Source organism: Pituophis catenifer, unplaced genomic scaffold (genome assembly GCF_029215685.1).
Source record: "Pituophis catenifer annectens isolate HBS135680 unplaced genomic scaffold, rPitCat1.0.hap2 SCAF_4, whole genome shotgun sequence".
NCBI lineage: Eukaryota > Metazoa > Chordata > Lepidosauria > Squamata > Colubridae > Pituophis > Pituophis catenifer.
The window spans coordinates 86,242,624-86,256,744 of record NW_027256884.1 but is presented as its reverse complement, the minus strand read 5'-3'; the positions used below and the strand labels follow the sequence as shown (position 1 = coordinate 86,256,744).

Genomic DNA, 14,121 nt, shown 5'->3' with positions numbered 1-14,121 from the left:
GTCATACAGTAAGACAATGTCAACTATACTAGTGAATACAGATTTATTTTAAAAGAATAGATATAAAGAAAAATTTGATGTTTTGAAATGGCCGAAATTGAAGTCTGGAACTAAATGTCATAGAAATATTATGAGCTGGATCCTAAGTAAATATTTCATGGTAGAAAACCTTCAAATCTTATTGCAATTGCATGGGAGGAATGGGCTAAATATATACTCTATGAGAGATTGTTCTATAATTATAGGAAATATTTGATTATAGTTACTATAGGTTAATAGTATTGTAATTGACTATAGTGTTGAATTACAACAGTGATTTCTTTTTCATATAGGCAAATCACAAGTGTGATTGCTTTGTTTATTAGATAAATTAATCAAATAATCATCTTTTGAGATCAATGTCATTCAGTCTTTTTATGTATCAGTAGCACCCATGTGAAGTCCTGATTATATTAGCAAAATCAGGCAAAAATTCAGAAATATGAAAGCAAGTAAATAACCCTTTAAACAAAATTGTACAAATAGAGTAGGAAACTATTATTTTTCTTCAACATTTGCTATTAGGAGGCAAACTACTTTTGAACATAAACACATTTAATGGTTATGATTCATATGTTTCTCATAACAGGTCTAGACAGGTGTATATAATTTGTTAACATCCATTTATATATTTATATTACTTCTATTTTTGTTCACTATCCTTAAATATTCCCATCAAACAGGGAAGAATCTCCCAGTTAAGTATTGTAAAATTTGTCATTTTGTTATAACTTGTATTTAATTGACAAATTCATGCTCATATCTTGATCTGTCAGTGGTACCATTTGTATATTTACCAATAACTGGAAATTATAACAGAGCATTTGGCATATATTTTCAGATATTGTAAGGCTGATTTATTTTTGCTCATTATAGAAGATAATAGAATACTTATAGAATAACCATAGACATTCTGATGAATTTATACTATAGCATTCCATAGTATTTCTAAAGAACATTGACTATTTAGAGAAAAGTGTTTCCTATATAGACTTTTGAAGCTGATAATCACCTGGTTAGTAGCACCTAACCAACCTTAGTTTAACAACAAACAAACAAAAAAGCTAAAACAATTCAGAGTAGATTTCCTTTTGTTTCAGATATTGCCAGAAAAATCCCAAAATAGACAGAGAGAAAACAAACTGAAAGAACATGAAGGTAGTCTAGCTCCATAACATGCTAAGAAACTATACAGAAGTATCACATTTAGTGAAACAGAAATTCAGGACATCTTTATCTAAAATCCCTAAATTGAAAATATCTGATTATTTGTCATAATATATAAGAAACAAAAAGTTTAATTATTTGAATTTCACAGCTTGATCATCAACATCCATTATCACATATTTGAAGAAAAAAAAAATTCCCACACAGGTACATTTATTTTTAAATCAATATTTTTTAAAATAGTATTGTCCATTCAAATAAACTGTCAGGTTTTTTAAAAAAATATGTTTTATGAGTTAGTTTATATTTGTAATTATGTTGTATGCAAATATTTTAATTTGTTTGCTCATGTTTTATGAAGGCATTATTAATACTTATTATTTTTATTTTAGATCAGAGGAGGAAAGTTGATGATCACTTATACCAGAAAAAATGATGCAGGGAAATATGTCTGTGTTGGAACAAATATGGTTGGAGAAAGAGAAAGTGAAGTAGCAGAACTAACTGTTCTTGGTAAAAATATTTTTTTGTTTAAGAATTATTGCTTCTTCCACTATTAAACTATAGTGCAAAGCATGATCTTTCTGCCACATATGAAGAGTGGGGGAGAAACCAGTCCTGCAAGAAATCAGTCCCTCAAGTAACCCGGTTCCATGCACATAGATCTTTAAAGGTGAACAACACCAGTGGTCTACTGGAAGCCAGTACATGGATATGCTGCAGTGTATTCAGAATTGCATGTGCCATTGTATTCTGAACCAGCTGAAACTTTCGAATATGCCTCAACAGCAGTCCCATACTGAACATGTTGCAATATTCCAACTGGATTCCTGTGCGTTCTGACCTGAACTTTCAGAGAAAAATCATGTACAAGTTGCATTTTATACTGATAAATATTATAATAACTACAAAAAAATAAGGATTGACTAAAACATGTTGTATATGCAATGTCTATAAGAAACATAGCTATAAATAATTTAGGTTTAAAACTCCGAAATGCATATGATTATGAGAAATAAATCTCATATTTCAGCTAAGAACTGTACCTGAAAGACTGAATTTAAACATGACAGTGCTGATTATTCCAGACTATATATATATATATATTACTTTGCAGGAGTTCAATTACCTAGAGCAGAGGTGTCAAACTCAATTTCATTGGGGGCCATATTAGGGCTGTGATTGATCTTGGGGGGCCTGGCGGGCATGCCCGATTGTGTAGGTGTGGCCAATTGGGTGGGCATGGTGAGCTTGATGCCACTCTGAGCGTGGCTGACTGGGTGGGCATGGCCAGCTCGACACCACTCCCCAAATTGCTGGCATGTATCATCTTCACATTGGGTAGATCAGGCTGAAGCCATAGTGGCCAATGTTTCCTCTTCGCATTGGGTAGACCGGTCTGAAACCACGTGGGCCCGATGTTTACTCTTCGCATTGGGTAGACTGGGATGAAGTGATGCGGGCCGGCCCCTTACATTTTCCAGGACATCCCTGCAGGAATCCAACCACAACACGGGCCGGATTCGGCCCATGGGCCTTGAGAGCAAAGTGGACATTATAATTCAAAGATGTAAAAATAATATTTTAAGGATTCACATCAAAAGAAGAAAAGTACCATGGAGCAGGAGGAAGTATGTTTATCACATTTGTCAGTACTTTCTTAAAAGAGTTGTCTTTCCCTGAGTTTGCAAGATGGCCACATGCAATAGAGTTAAGAAGGTACCAACAAGATGTGACTTAGTTTCTTATGCAGTTAGTTGGCTATTGTAAGAACAGAATGCTGTGTTGGACAGGCCTGGGATCCAATCCATTAGGATGGTCCTTACATTATTATGCATTTCTAGATGGGCATGCACATGCAGGCCACATCTCTTTCTAACACATATTTTCCTAGAAACATTTCCCATGAAAGAATCTTTTCGCATTCATATCTGAAGCACTGAACGTCTCACCATGATATTTTCATTTCAGAATTGAGTTTTAGTGTACTGAAATGTGTCTTTGTTTTATCTGTTAGTTTTCTTTCTCCAAAGTGAGTCTTTATCTTTTTCACAAAGGAATTTAGTTTTTGTTTTGTTTAGCTTTCCTTATAACGTGAAGAATTAATAAACAGGAGATAGATTGTAAGTTCAGGGGTTTGCAAAAATCTTTAAGATTTTGTGGGCATTTCAGTAACATAATTTTAAATCTTAATTGCTTCATTTGTTCAGATCAATTTTCTGATGCTCTGCCATGTTTTTCTTTCAATTGTCTAGGTCCTAGCATGTTTCAGGTTCTTGAATGACTATTCAGTGTTCAAACTACTCTTCGGACTTGCAAGTATCATGTTCTTCCATGCTAATATCTAGTTATCATTTGTTTTCTTTAGAAAGACCATCATTTGTAAAGAGACCAAGTAATTTAGCAGTAACCGTAGAGGACAGTGCAGAGTTTAATTGTGAAGCACGTGGAGATCCAGTGCCAACACTAAGATGGCGAAAGGATGATGGAGAACTACCTAAATCAAGGTGCACTTCACTTCAATAATATTTTGAAAAAAGTTGTACAATATGCTGTGTTCTTGAATTTTAGAGGTGGTTGAAATATAAACCTGATGTATCAAAAATATCATGACAGTATAAAGGTCGGCAATTCAGCAGTTCAAATCCCTAGTACAGGTCTCCTGCGTGCAGGGGGTTGGGCTAGATGACCTCCAAGCAGTGGTAGGTTGCCCCTGGTTCAGACCAGTTCGCAAGAACCGCTAGTAAAACCAGCGGGGGGCTCCACCCACCATTCCGGATGTCGTCATCAGTGATCCTGTTGCGAACCAATAGTAAAGGTAAGTAGAACCCACCCCTGCCTCCAAGGTCCCTTCCAACTCTGTTACTGTTATTACTGTCTTAGGGGATTTGCTTTCAAACTTATTTATCCAATTTTAAACTTATTAAAGGATTAAGATAACAGCAACTCTTAGTCTTTTTGTTTATAATATTCAACTGCAGAAACTAACTTGTTGGTGTATTCACTTTAGACACACAGTCTATTATTGAGTAAATAGTTCTGGATTAAATAGGCCTTTATTCTGAGTTGTAACTCATCTTAATATTATTAATTACTATCATTGGAAACTGATATGTTAGTTCAGTGTTTTTTGGATAATGACATTTTTTTTTTTCTTAAAGCACTGGATATGAATGCATAAAATTGGATGCTCCTATATGAGACAGGGACATGTTTCCAGAAAAGAGCAACTAACTCCTATTTTATTCTTGCAGTCTTCTCACCTGTTTAGTTCTCACCGCTTAGTTGATGGAACATATAACAAACAGCTATATGATTTAGTGTTAAGAAATACAGGTAGTCCTTCACTTACAACTGATTACACCATTCAAAGGCATGATGAACAACCCACATACACACACAAAAACTACCTGTCACTCATTTTTGAAGTTATGATAGATGTACCCCCTTCACAGTCATTTGATTGCATTTTGAGCAATTGGAAACTGACTCACCTTTATGCCATTTGTAGTGTCTCATGATCATGTGGCCATGATTTGCTATGTTTTTTGCTTGTTTCTGGTGTTTATTTTCAATTTCAAAACTACCCATTGGGGAAAATTGACTGGCTTAATAACTGTCATATGTGCTTAGCAACCACCATGTTCGCTTGATGACCACTGTGCCTGCTTAACCAAAACTGTTTTTTTTAAAAAAAAAAAAATCAGGTCTGGTCACATGATGCCTCTACTTATGATCACAATTCATGACCGTAATTCTGAGTGCAATTATGGTCCTAATTTGAGGGCTCTGTCTATAAAAGAGTATAAAAAGGTAAAGGTTCCCCTCACACATATGTACTAGTCGTTCCCGACTCTAGGGGGAGGTGTTCATCTCCGATTCAAGCGCTGAACCAGCGCTGTCCGTGGTCGTGTGGCTAGCATGACTAAATGCCAAAGGTGCACAGAATGCTGTTACCTTCCCACCAAAGGTGGTCCCTATTTTTCTACTTGCATTTTTTATGTGCTTTTGAACTGCTAGGTTGGCAGAAGCTGGGACAAGTAACGCGAGCTCACTCAGTTACATGGCACTAGGGATTCGAACCACTGAACTGCCGACCTTTCGATTGACAAGCTCAGCATCTTAGCCACTGAACCACCGCGCCCCGCATAAAAGAGTATAGAGATATACAAAAGAAAACAGCAGCAGACATGTGAGGGGCTTGGAGCTAAATTCCACAAATAGCAGTAGTACATATATAACGTTTCATAGTGTTTTACAGCACTCTTCAAGTGCTTTACATTGTCAGCATATTGCCTCCAACAATCTGGCTCCTCATTTTATCAACTTCGGAAGGACAGAAGGCTGAGTCAACCTTGAGTCAAACAGGATTGAACTCCTGGCAGTATGCAGAATTAGCCTGCAATACTGCACACTGTGCCTTTAATAATTATTAAAGGATCTGAGTATGTTTAACTTAAATATGAGAAAGCTAATGGAGTACATGATATCAGTTTTCTGGACAGGGAATTGAATTAAAAGATCTCCAAGTTGTTTTTCAACCCTGTAATTCTATAATGATGAAATATATAATGTAAATTTATAAAGCGTTCTCATCCAGCTTTATATTCATTTGGAGGACCAGAAACTAAGCTAGGATTCAGGTTAGGTTTCTGAACAGAGGAGCAGGAAATTGGTGATTGGCATCATTGAGTTCATTTTTCTATTTATATTGATTCTACAATTTTTATGATTGGAAAAGCATGTTAATGTGTTATATGAAATAATATATATGCATTGTAATTATATAGCTGACAGATCTATTAAAATTTTAATTGGGCAACACCAGTGCCAATAATATATATATATTTAAAAATATAACAAGCTAGCTTTACAGAATTCTCTTTTGTTCTCCTAGGCCACCCAGAGTTGATTGTTTTGTGAAATGGTTGATTATATAAATTAGTCAAATAAATAAATAAATGAACTATCAACTAATCTATTTCAAACTTTTTGTTTATTTAGATATGAAATACGTGACGACCACACCTTGAAAATCCGGAAAGTTATGGCAGGAGACATGGGTTCTTATACTTGTGTTGCAGAAAATATGGTTGGAAAAGCAGAAGCATCAGCAACTTTAACAGTTCAAGGTACTATTTTTTTAGTATATTAATATCATTTTAAGACTAAAATAGGTAGGTGTACATGGCAGATGCATGGATAGAATAAAAGCATAATCTTTCATTATCAAAAATCAGAAAGATCATTATGATCTAATTGCAGATTTCTGTTATGTAAAGTATTGCACTATGACATTTCGGGTTATGTTCATAATAGAAATAACCTAAGTACTTCAGTGTTCTTTAAAATATGTTGTTTAAATAACAATAATAACAATAACAAAATAATTAATGAAAGGATGAATTATATGACGTATTTCTATGTGACTTACAATGTCTAGGTTCTACTATCATTCAACTTTATAATAACTTTTATATCTCATCAATAATGGCCAAAAGACACTATAATTTCCTAGTGGGGAGTTTCTAAGAATCCTATCAAAGATGTAATTTTAAAAAATATTTTATATGTATAGTCTACTATATGTATTATCTACAGACTTGTAAGTGTTCTTGTCTAAAACAGAAACAAAATAATATATTTCTGCTTCTTAAGAAACAAGATATTTGTTAAAATAACAAATCCAAACTATAGTTACAGTAATTTCAGATATTAATAAGAGAACATAGTTCACAAGAGTATTGTTTCTATTGTAGCATAAATGTCTTGCAGAACTCAGTTAATATATTAAGCAATACACACTGTGTATGTGTGTGGGTGTATATATATCAGTGTATATATATATATATATATGTGTGTGTGTGTGTATATATATATGTATATGTATGTATGTATGTATAATATATATGTATATATGGGTATGTATATATATATGCACACATACTGTACATACACACACACACACACACACATACATACATACATAAACCTTCTAAATGTTTACTCTTTAAATAATTATTTGCTTCCTTTTTTGGCTGAAGGCAGGCAATTATGTCATATAATTTTCTCTGCAAGCTAATTTAATTTGATCATCTGATTTGTTCCCTTTTTCTCACAACCTAGTTTGCACTCTTAATCTCATAGTAATATATACTTTCTCTCAAAACTGTTTTAAAAATCAAAATATAAGATCATACTGTAAGCATTTTATGCTTAGTATATTGAGCTTTTTTAAACAAATACTAAATATAATGGTACTATAAAAATCAAGGCAAAAACAATGGTCTCATTTTATAGACAGTGAATAAATATTCTTGAATCATTACCATTGATGTTAAAAATCTTTTTCTGTCTCATCTTCCAATTACTACATTCTGTTCTATAGCACAGAACTAAAAGTTATTTGAGTCCTTGCTACAGTTGTTTTATTTTCTTATTGAAATGTTTTATACACTAAATTGGACCAAAATTATTTTCATTAAAATTTTATTATAGTTGCAAATTTAAAAAATTCAATGCCCCAATTTTGGGAAATGCTTGATAGTTTTTAAAGAATTTTATTGCAGGTAGTTCTTATTTCACAACCATTTATTTAGCAATTGTTGAAAGTTACAATGTGGCAGAAAAAAGTGATTTACAACTGGCCATTATATTTATGACCATCACAGTGCCCCTTAATCATATGATCTCAATACAGGTGCATGGCAACTGTTGCACATGTACACTGGTCATCACATTTTCGACTTTCATAGTCAGCTACTGACAAGCAAATTTAAAGTGGAAGCTGGCAGGAAGTCACAAGTCATGGTAACATCACTTAACAACCAGAGGTGATTTGCTTAATCATACAACAGCGGACTGCTGTAACTGCAGTTGTTAAGAAGAGTGGTCACATGATGTTTCACTTAACTGCTTCGCTTAGTGATTCACTTACTAGTCCCAATTATGGTCATTAAACAAAGACTGGGGTATTGCAATTATATGGTCTTGTGTAGTGTATAGCTGTATTAAAGATGTTTGAAATCAAAACTCTTCAAATACTTGCAAAGTTTTATTTAGATCTGACCTTTGGGAAAGGTTTGTGATTTGTCACACTTTCCCCCTCACTTTAATCAAGACAAGATCTTAGCCAAAAATTTTAAAACATGACTATTCAGCTGTAGATTACAGGTACTCTTGATTAAACAAAAGTCCCTGTATCCAAGTCACAGAATTATTAATGGACAACTGTTGTTATTTTTAGTTTATCATGATAAAATCTAACTCTTGTCAAAAGAAAAAAAGTTTCTTTTCAGTAATAGAAGTAAAATTGTATCTATGTGCTATAAGTTGGTACTCCTGAAAATTCAAAAAGAAAGTTGAGGTAGTTGGAATGTTCAATAACCAATATCTGATACATAGGGTTGGAAAGGACCTTTGTGGTCTTCTAGTCCTTCCCCTACCCAGGGCAGAACCTCATTCCATCATAAAAAATTGAGATATTTGCTTAAAAACTTCGAGGGATGAGACTTTCAGTTCAGGAGCATACTATTCCACTGCCTAATAGCATTAAGAATCAGGAATTTGGCTGTAAGTATGGACCGCACAGCGGTTGTGCCCATTCTATTATCTAGCTGCAATTATCAAAAGTTTCTGTGCCCCCTTGCTTCAGTGTGTAGAATAGTATGAAATGGCTTTGCCTTCAAAGCAACTATGAGCGTGTCAGAGGCAATATTGGCTTTGCGTCACACCAGACTAAATCTCATTTTAGAAACATGACATGTGATCTGATAATTGAGGATATTGACATCTGACTTTTTCCACAGTCAAGTCACTTCCTGGTAGAACTGTAGATTGTGAATATCTTGCTGTTTACAAAGGAAAAGTACACATTTGATTCACTTCAAGTGTCTGATGGACCATGGAGCTTTTCAAAAGACGCTTAGGAATTTTTCTGACAATCTAGTGAGCAGTTCTGTCATCAGTGATGAAAGATGACCAGTGATCTTGATCCATGATGCCAATTATCAGATTAATCTATGAGGAAAAAGCTGCTGCTTTATCCAGTTTTTGTCTTCTATCTGTTCTGTGTATTTTTGTAACTGCTTATGATTCAAGCATTCCATTGACATCTTCAACTGAACATACAAAAACTTTACTATGATCCATAAAGGCTTCTAAATAAACATGACCCGGGCTTTTGACATGATTGCACCTGTGGGGCTCTTGCCAGTTAATCCATTGTCCTCAATGCAACTAAAAAATAAAAGCAAGCGAAAACAGCCATGCTAGCATTAGATCAACAGCAAATAGTATCTGTCTGTGTTCAAGCCTTTGCAGTGGCAATCATGGTGCCATGTGTGCTATTTTTCACTCTTACTTCATCTGCATTTCAGGAATATATCCTGTTTTAGAATGATCCAGACCCTTTGGGGGAAAGTGGGAGGGGGGAGACATCTGTGGACTGTCCAATTATGTTGAAGGTAAAATCATTTAGATTTCTTCAAGTCTGAATACTAATACTGGGTGAACCCAGGTGAGAGGTGAGGTAAAACAGGTAACATCTTGCAATGTGATCTGGAATTTATTTGGACTTGAAAAACCTGCTGAAAAAACTTTGTTTACAGTTCTTAGAGAAACATCAGACATAAAGGGGCCAAGTGAGTTTCTGGGGCACTGAGATCAATATTGTAGGAATTAAAACCTTAAACTTACTAAGTTTTCATCAAGTTTGTGGGAAGATTATATTTGTAGATGTATTTTATTAATTTTATTCTACACCATTCTCTGGTATAAAAGACAAGAATAACTATTTAAATTGTTTTAACCATTAGCATTAAACAATTTTAAAAAATGTTTTAAATACACGGCAAGCACATTGCTTCTGAATAATAAGCTAAAAAAGCTATATTTATTCTGGCCCTTTATTAATTCCCTAGTTTTACTGGGTTTGCTCTACTCAGGGACTATGGAGAGAGGCTAATGAAGGCACATCATTTCTCACATTGGGTTCTTTAACCAACTAGATATTAAATACTTTCTGGATAGATTATTCTACCAGAGAAGAGCCTTATTGTAGAAATTCTTAACTTGACTATAGGTAAAGGTAAAGGTTCCCCTTGCACATATGTGCTAGTCGTTTCCGAATCTAGGGGGCAGTGCTCATCTCCGTTTCAAAGCCAAAGAGCCAGTGCTGTCCAAAGACATCTCCGTGGTCATGTGGCTGGCATGACTAAATGCCAAAGGCACACGGAACAGTTTTACCTTCCCACTAAAGGTGGTCCCTATTTTTCTACTTGCATTTTTTACGTGCTTTCAAACTGCTAGGTTGACAGAAGCTGGGACAAGTAACAGAAGCTCACCCCGTTAAGCGGCACTAGGAATTCAAACTGCTGAACTGCCGACCTTTCAGTCGACAAGCTCAGCGTCCTAGCCACTGAACCACCATGTCCCTTTAACTTGACTATAGAGTATTGCTATTCTGCAAATATTTAGCCTACTTATAGATTTAATTTAGTAGGAATAAGCAAATATCATAATATGAATATGAAGTAGTATGCAGCTGAAGATCGTCTTGACTTTGGAGACCTGTTTAAAAATTAAATGAGTCAGATTTCTTTGATCGCCAAAGGCTGGAGAGTATTTCTCTGACTCACTGACAGTGGCAAAGTACTTGATAAAGCAATAAATTCTCACTCCTTTAAATGTCTCCATGCTAAGCATAATTCATAGATTTATGTATGCTTTTCATAATCTTAAATTGGAATGGCAAAATTTAAACTTCTATAAGACATTGAATATTAGTGATAAAACCTTGTCCTTTTTAAATTTTTGTGATCATTCAAAAAATGTCTGAAATATTCAAGGTGAATGTCATCATCTAAGCAAAAAGAGCCTTGGTAGCACAGTGGACTAATGCACTGTTATTAACATCTGCTACTTGCAATTACTGCAAGTTCAAATCCCACCAGGTTCAAGGTTGACTCAGCCTTCCATCCTTTCAAAGGTAGGTAAAATGAGGACCCAGATTGTGGGGGCAATAAACTGACTTTGTATAAATATACAAAAGTAAGAAGGCTATTGCTTAATGCATTGTAAGCCGCCCTGAGTCTCCAGATAAGGGCGGCATATAAATTAAAGCAAAAAAAAAATAGATACATTTTTATAATCCTGATTTATAAATGTGTATTTTCAGTATCCTTTTTTTTTTTTAAAGTAAGTAGCACTATCAAAAACTAATCACCTTTTGGGTGCAATTTGCTAAAAATACTGTTAAAAATTTATAAATTCTATTGTATCATTTATTTTATAGTAGTATGTGTATTTAAATTCCTTATTTTACAGATTAGAAACTAGATTTGTAAACAATATCTCAAATTTTTTCAAATTTATAAACAATGACATTTCCTGTCCTAAATATCCACTCAGTACTATGCATTTCTCCAGTGTACTCTGGATTATTTGTTTGCTTTAATAGAAATTCTTGTTTCTCTTAACTAATTTTAATATGTGAAATATTATCACACTTATCAAAGTATATTATAAAGGCTAGCCTACAGCAGGTATTTATGTGTTAATTATGAACTCATGTTCAACAGTAATTATGTTTTACTTTCTGCCTAAAAGGGTAAAACTAAATGAGATCCCTGAAAGGCTTAAGATATTCAGAGTGTCTTTTTTTTTTAGAACTGGATTTCACCATTTATAAATCAAAAGTTATATTAATTATTAGCTATTTCACTGATAGAATGAGTAGATTACTACTCATTTTATTATTTGTATGTTTCTGTAACAATCAATTACTGTATGTCTATCAAGCTAGTGGCAACTCTATGCCATCATATGGATAGATTTTATCCAGAATCTGTATTGATTATATATAACCATATGTGTACAATATATATCAGTGTGTGTGTGTGTGTGTGTGTGTGTGTGTGTATGTATATATCCAATTTTATGTGGGAGAAGACCCGAATAACCAAAGACCTACATACAAACACCCGCGAAAACCTGAGAAAACATATATATATATATATATATATATATATATATATATATATATATATATATATATATATATATATATATATGTAGGTCTTTGGTTATTCGGGTCTTCTCCCACGTAAAATTGGAAGTGTCTTGGCGACGTTTCGACGAAGTCTCATTCGTCATCTTCAGGCTGGTGTTCTCGGCTTCGTGCTTCCAGGAGCAATGTGAGATCGCAGCTGTCTCTTCCTTTTAACTGCTAGTGGGGGTGTGAGCTGATTGGGTGGGAACTTGGCTGTGTTCTGATTGGGTGGAGGTGTGTTCTGATTGGTTAGGGGCTTGGCTGTGCTCTGATTAGATGGGGGGTTGGTTGTGCTCTGATTGGATGGGAGTGTGTTCTGTTTGGGTGGGGGCTTGGTTGTGCTCAGCTTAGTCTGAGTTGCAGGGGGATTTGAGCTGATGAGCTGCGTTGTTGTTGTTTGGCTTCGTGTTTATGGCCATGCGAGCTCTTCATGGTGGGTGTCAGTCTGCTTCATGTATGGATTGGAGGGGTTTAAAGTGGCTAATGATGCAGCTGCGGTCTGGCTTCCGGTCCTTGGTCGTGGCTCATTATCAGTGTGGGTTTGAGTCTGCTTTCTGCGTGGATGTGTGGTGGTGACATCCTGTGTGGCTCTCGTGAGTGTGGGTCTGGTGTCATTCGTCGTGTTAGGGACTCGTTTGTCAATAAGGGCGGGTTTCCAAATGGCTGGTAGGCAGGAGGTATCCTCTCGTTTGTTCATGCTGTGTGGGCGTTTTTCTATCTCGATGGCTTCTGATTATTCTGTTGTTAAAGTGTTCAGTTTTGGCGATAGTTCTGGTCTTTTTAAAGTCAATATCATGTCCTGTGGCTTTAAGTTGTTGGACCAGGGAAGAAGTTGGTTCCTCTTTTCTGACTGAGTTCTTGTGTTCTTCTATGCATGCACTTATTCGTCTGTTGGTTTGTCCGATGTATGTGGTGGGGCAGGCGGTGCATGGGATTTCATATACTCCTTGATTTTCTAACTCAATTTTGTCTTTGGGGTTCCTTAGGATGGTGGATATTTTTCGGTTTGTGCAGAATGCTGTCTTGATGTTATGTTTGTGGAGGATTTTGCTTATTCTGTCTGTGGTGCCTTTTATGTATGGGAGGAGGGCTTTGCCGTTTTCTTGTTCTCTGTCTTGGATTTTAGTGGGGGTTTCTTTTTGGATTAGGTTGGTGATCTTATTTCTTTGGAATCCATTGGATGTTAGTACGTTAGTGAGAGTGTGTAGTTCGGTTTTTAGGTATTGTTCGTCAGCTAAGTGTTTTGTTCTGGAAATGAGTGTCTTGGCTACAGAGTTGATCTGGGCAGGGTGGTGGTGTGAGAGTGCGTGCAGATAGCGGTTTGTGTGTGTTTTCTTCTGGTAGATAGTATGTCCTAGGGAGCCATTGGATTTTCTGTAGACTAAGACATCCAGGAAGGGAAGTTGGTTGTTTGCTTCTGTTTCCATGGTGAACTGTATTTTGGGGTGTAGGCTGTTGAGGTGTGTGAGGAAGTTGTCCAGTTTTTCTTTCCCATGTGGCCAGATTATGAAGGTGTCGTCCACATATCTGAGCCAGATTTTGGGTTTGTGATCAGATTTTTCTAGAGCTTGGGTTTCAAAGTATTCCATATAGAGGTTGGCAATGACAGGTGAGAGGCGTGATCCCATGGGTGCTCCTTCTATTTGTTTGTATTTCTGTCCATTATAGATGAAGTATGTGTTGGATAGGCAGTGGTTGGTCAGATCTAAGATACGCTTGGGGGGGTTATATTTGTTTTGGATAACTGTCAAGGCTTCTTTGATTGGTACTTGGGTGAAGAAGGATATGACATCGAAGCTCACGAGTAGGTCACTGGGCTGTAAGTTTTGTTGCTTTATGATGTCTATGAACTGGAATGAGTTTTT

General features: G+C 35.5%; 1 protein-coding gene across 1 annotated transcript in view; it reads left to right on the top strand.

The window, feature by feature from the left end:
- The window catches only part of ROBO1 (roundabout guidance receptor 1), a 447,547-nt gene that overhangs the window by 375,051 nt on the left and 58,375 nt on the right, over window positions 1-14,121 (top strand). The window contains exons 6-8 of the mRNA XM_070943637.1: window positions 1,599-1,719; window positions 3,575-3,713; window positions 6,211-6,338. Coding sequence (XP_070799738.1) covers window positions 1,599-1,719; window positions 3,575-3,713; window positions 6,211-6,338 — 388 coding nt within the window. The remainder of the gene's footprint in view (window positions 1-1,598; window positions 1,720-3,574; window positions 3,714-6,210; window positions 6,339-14,121) is intronic.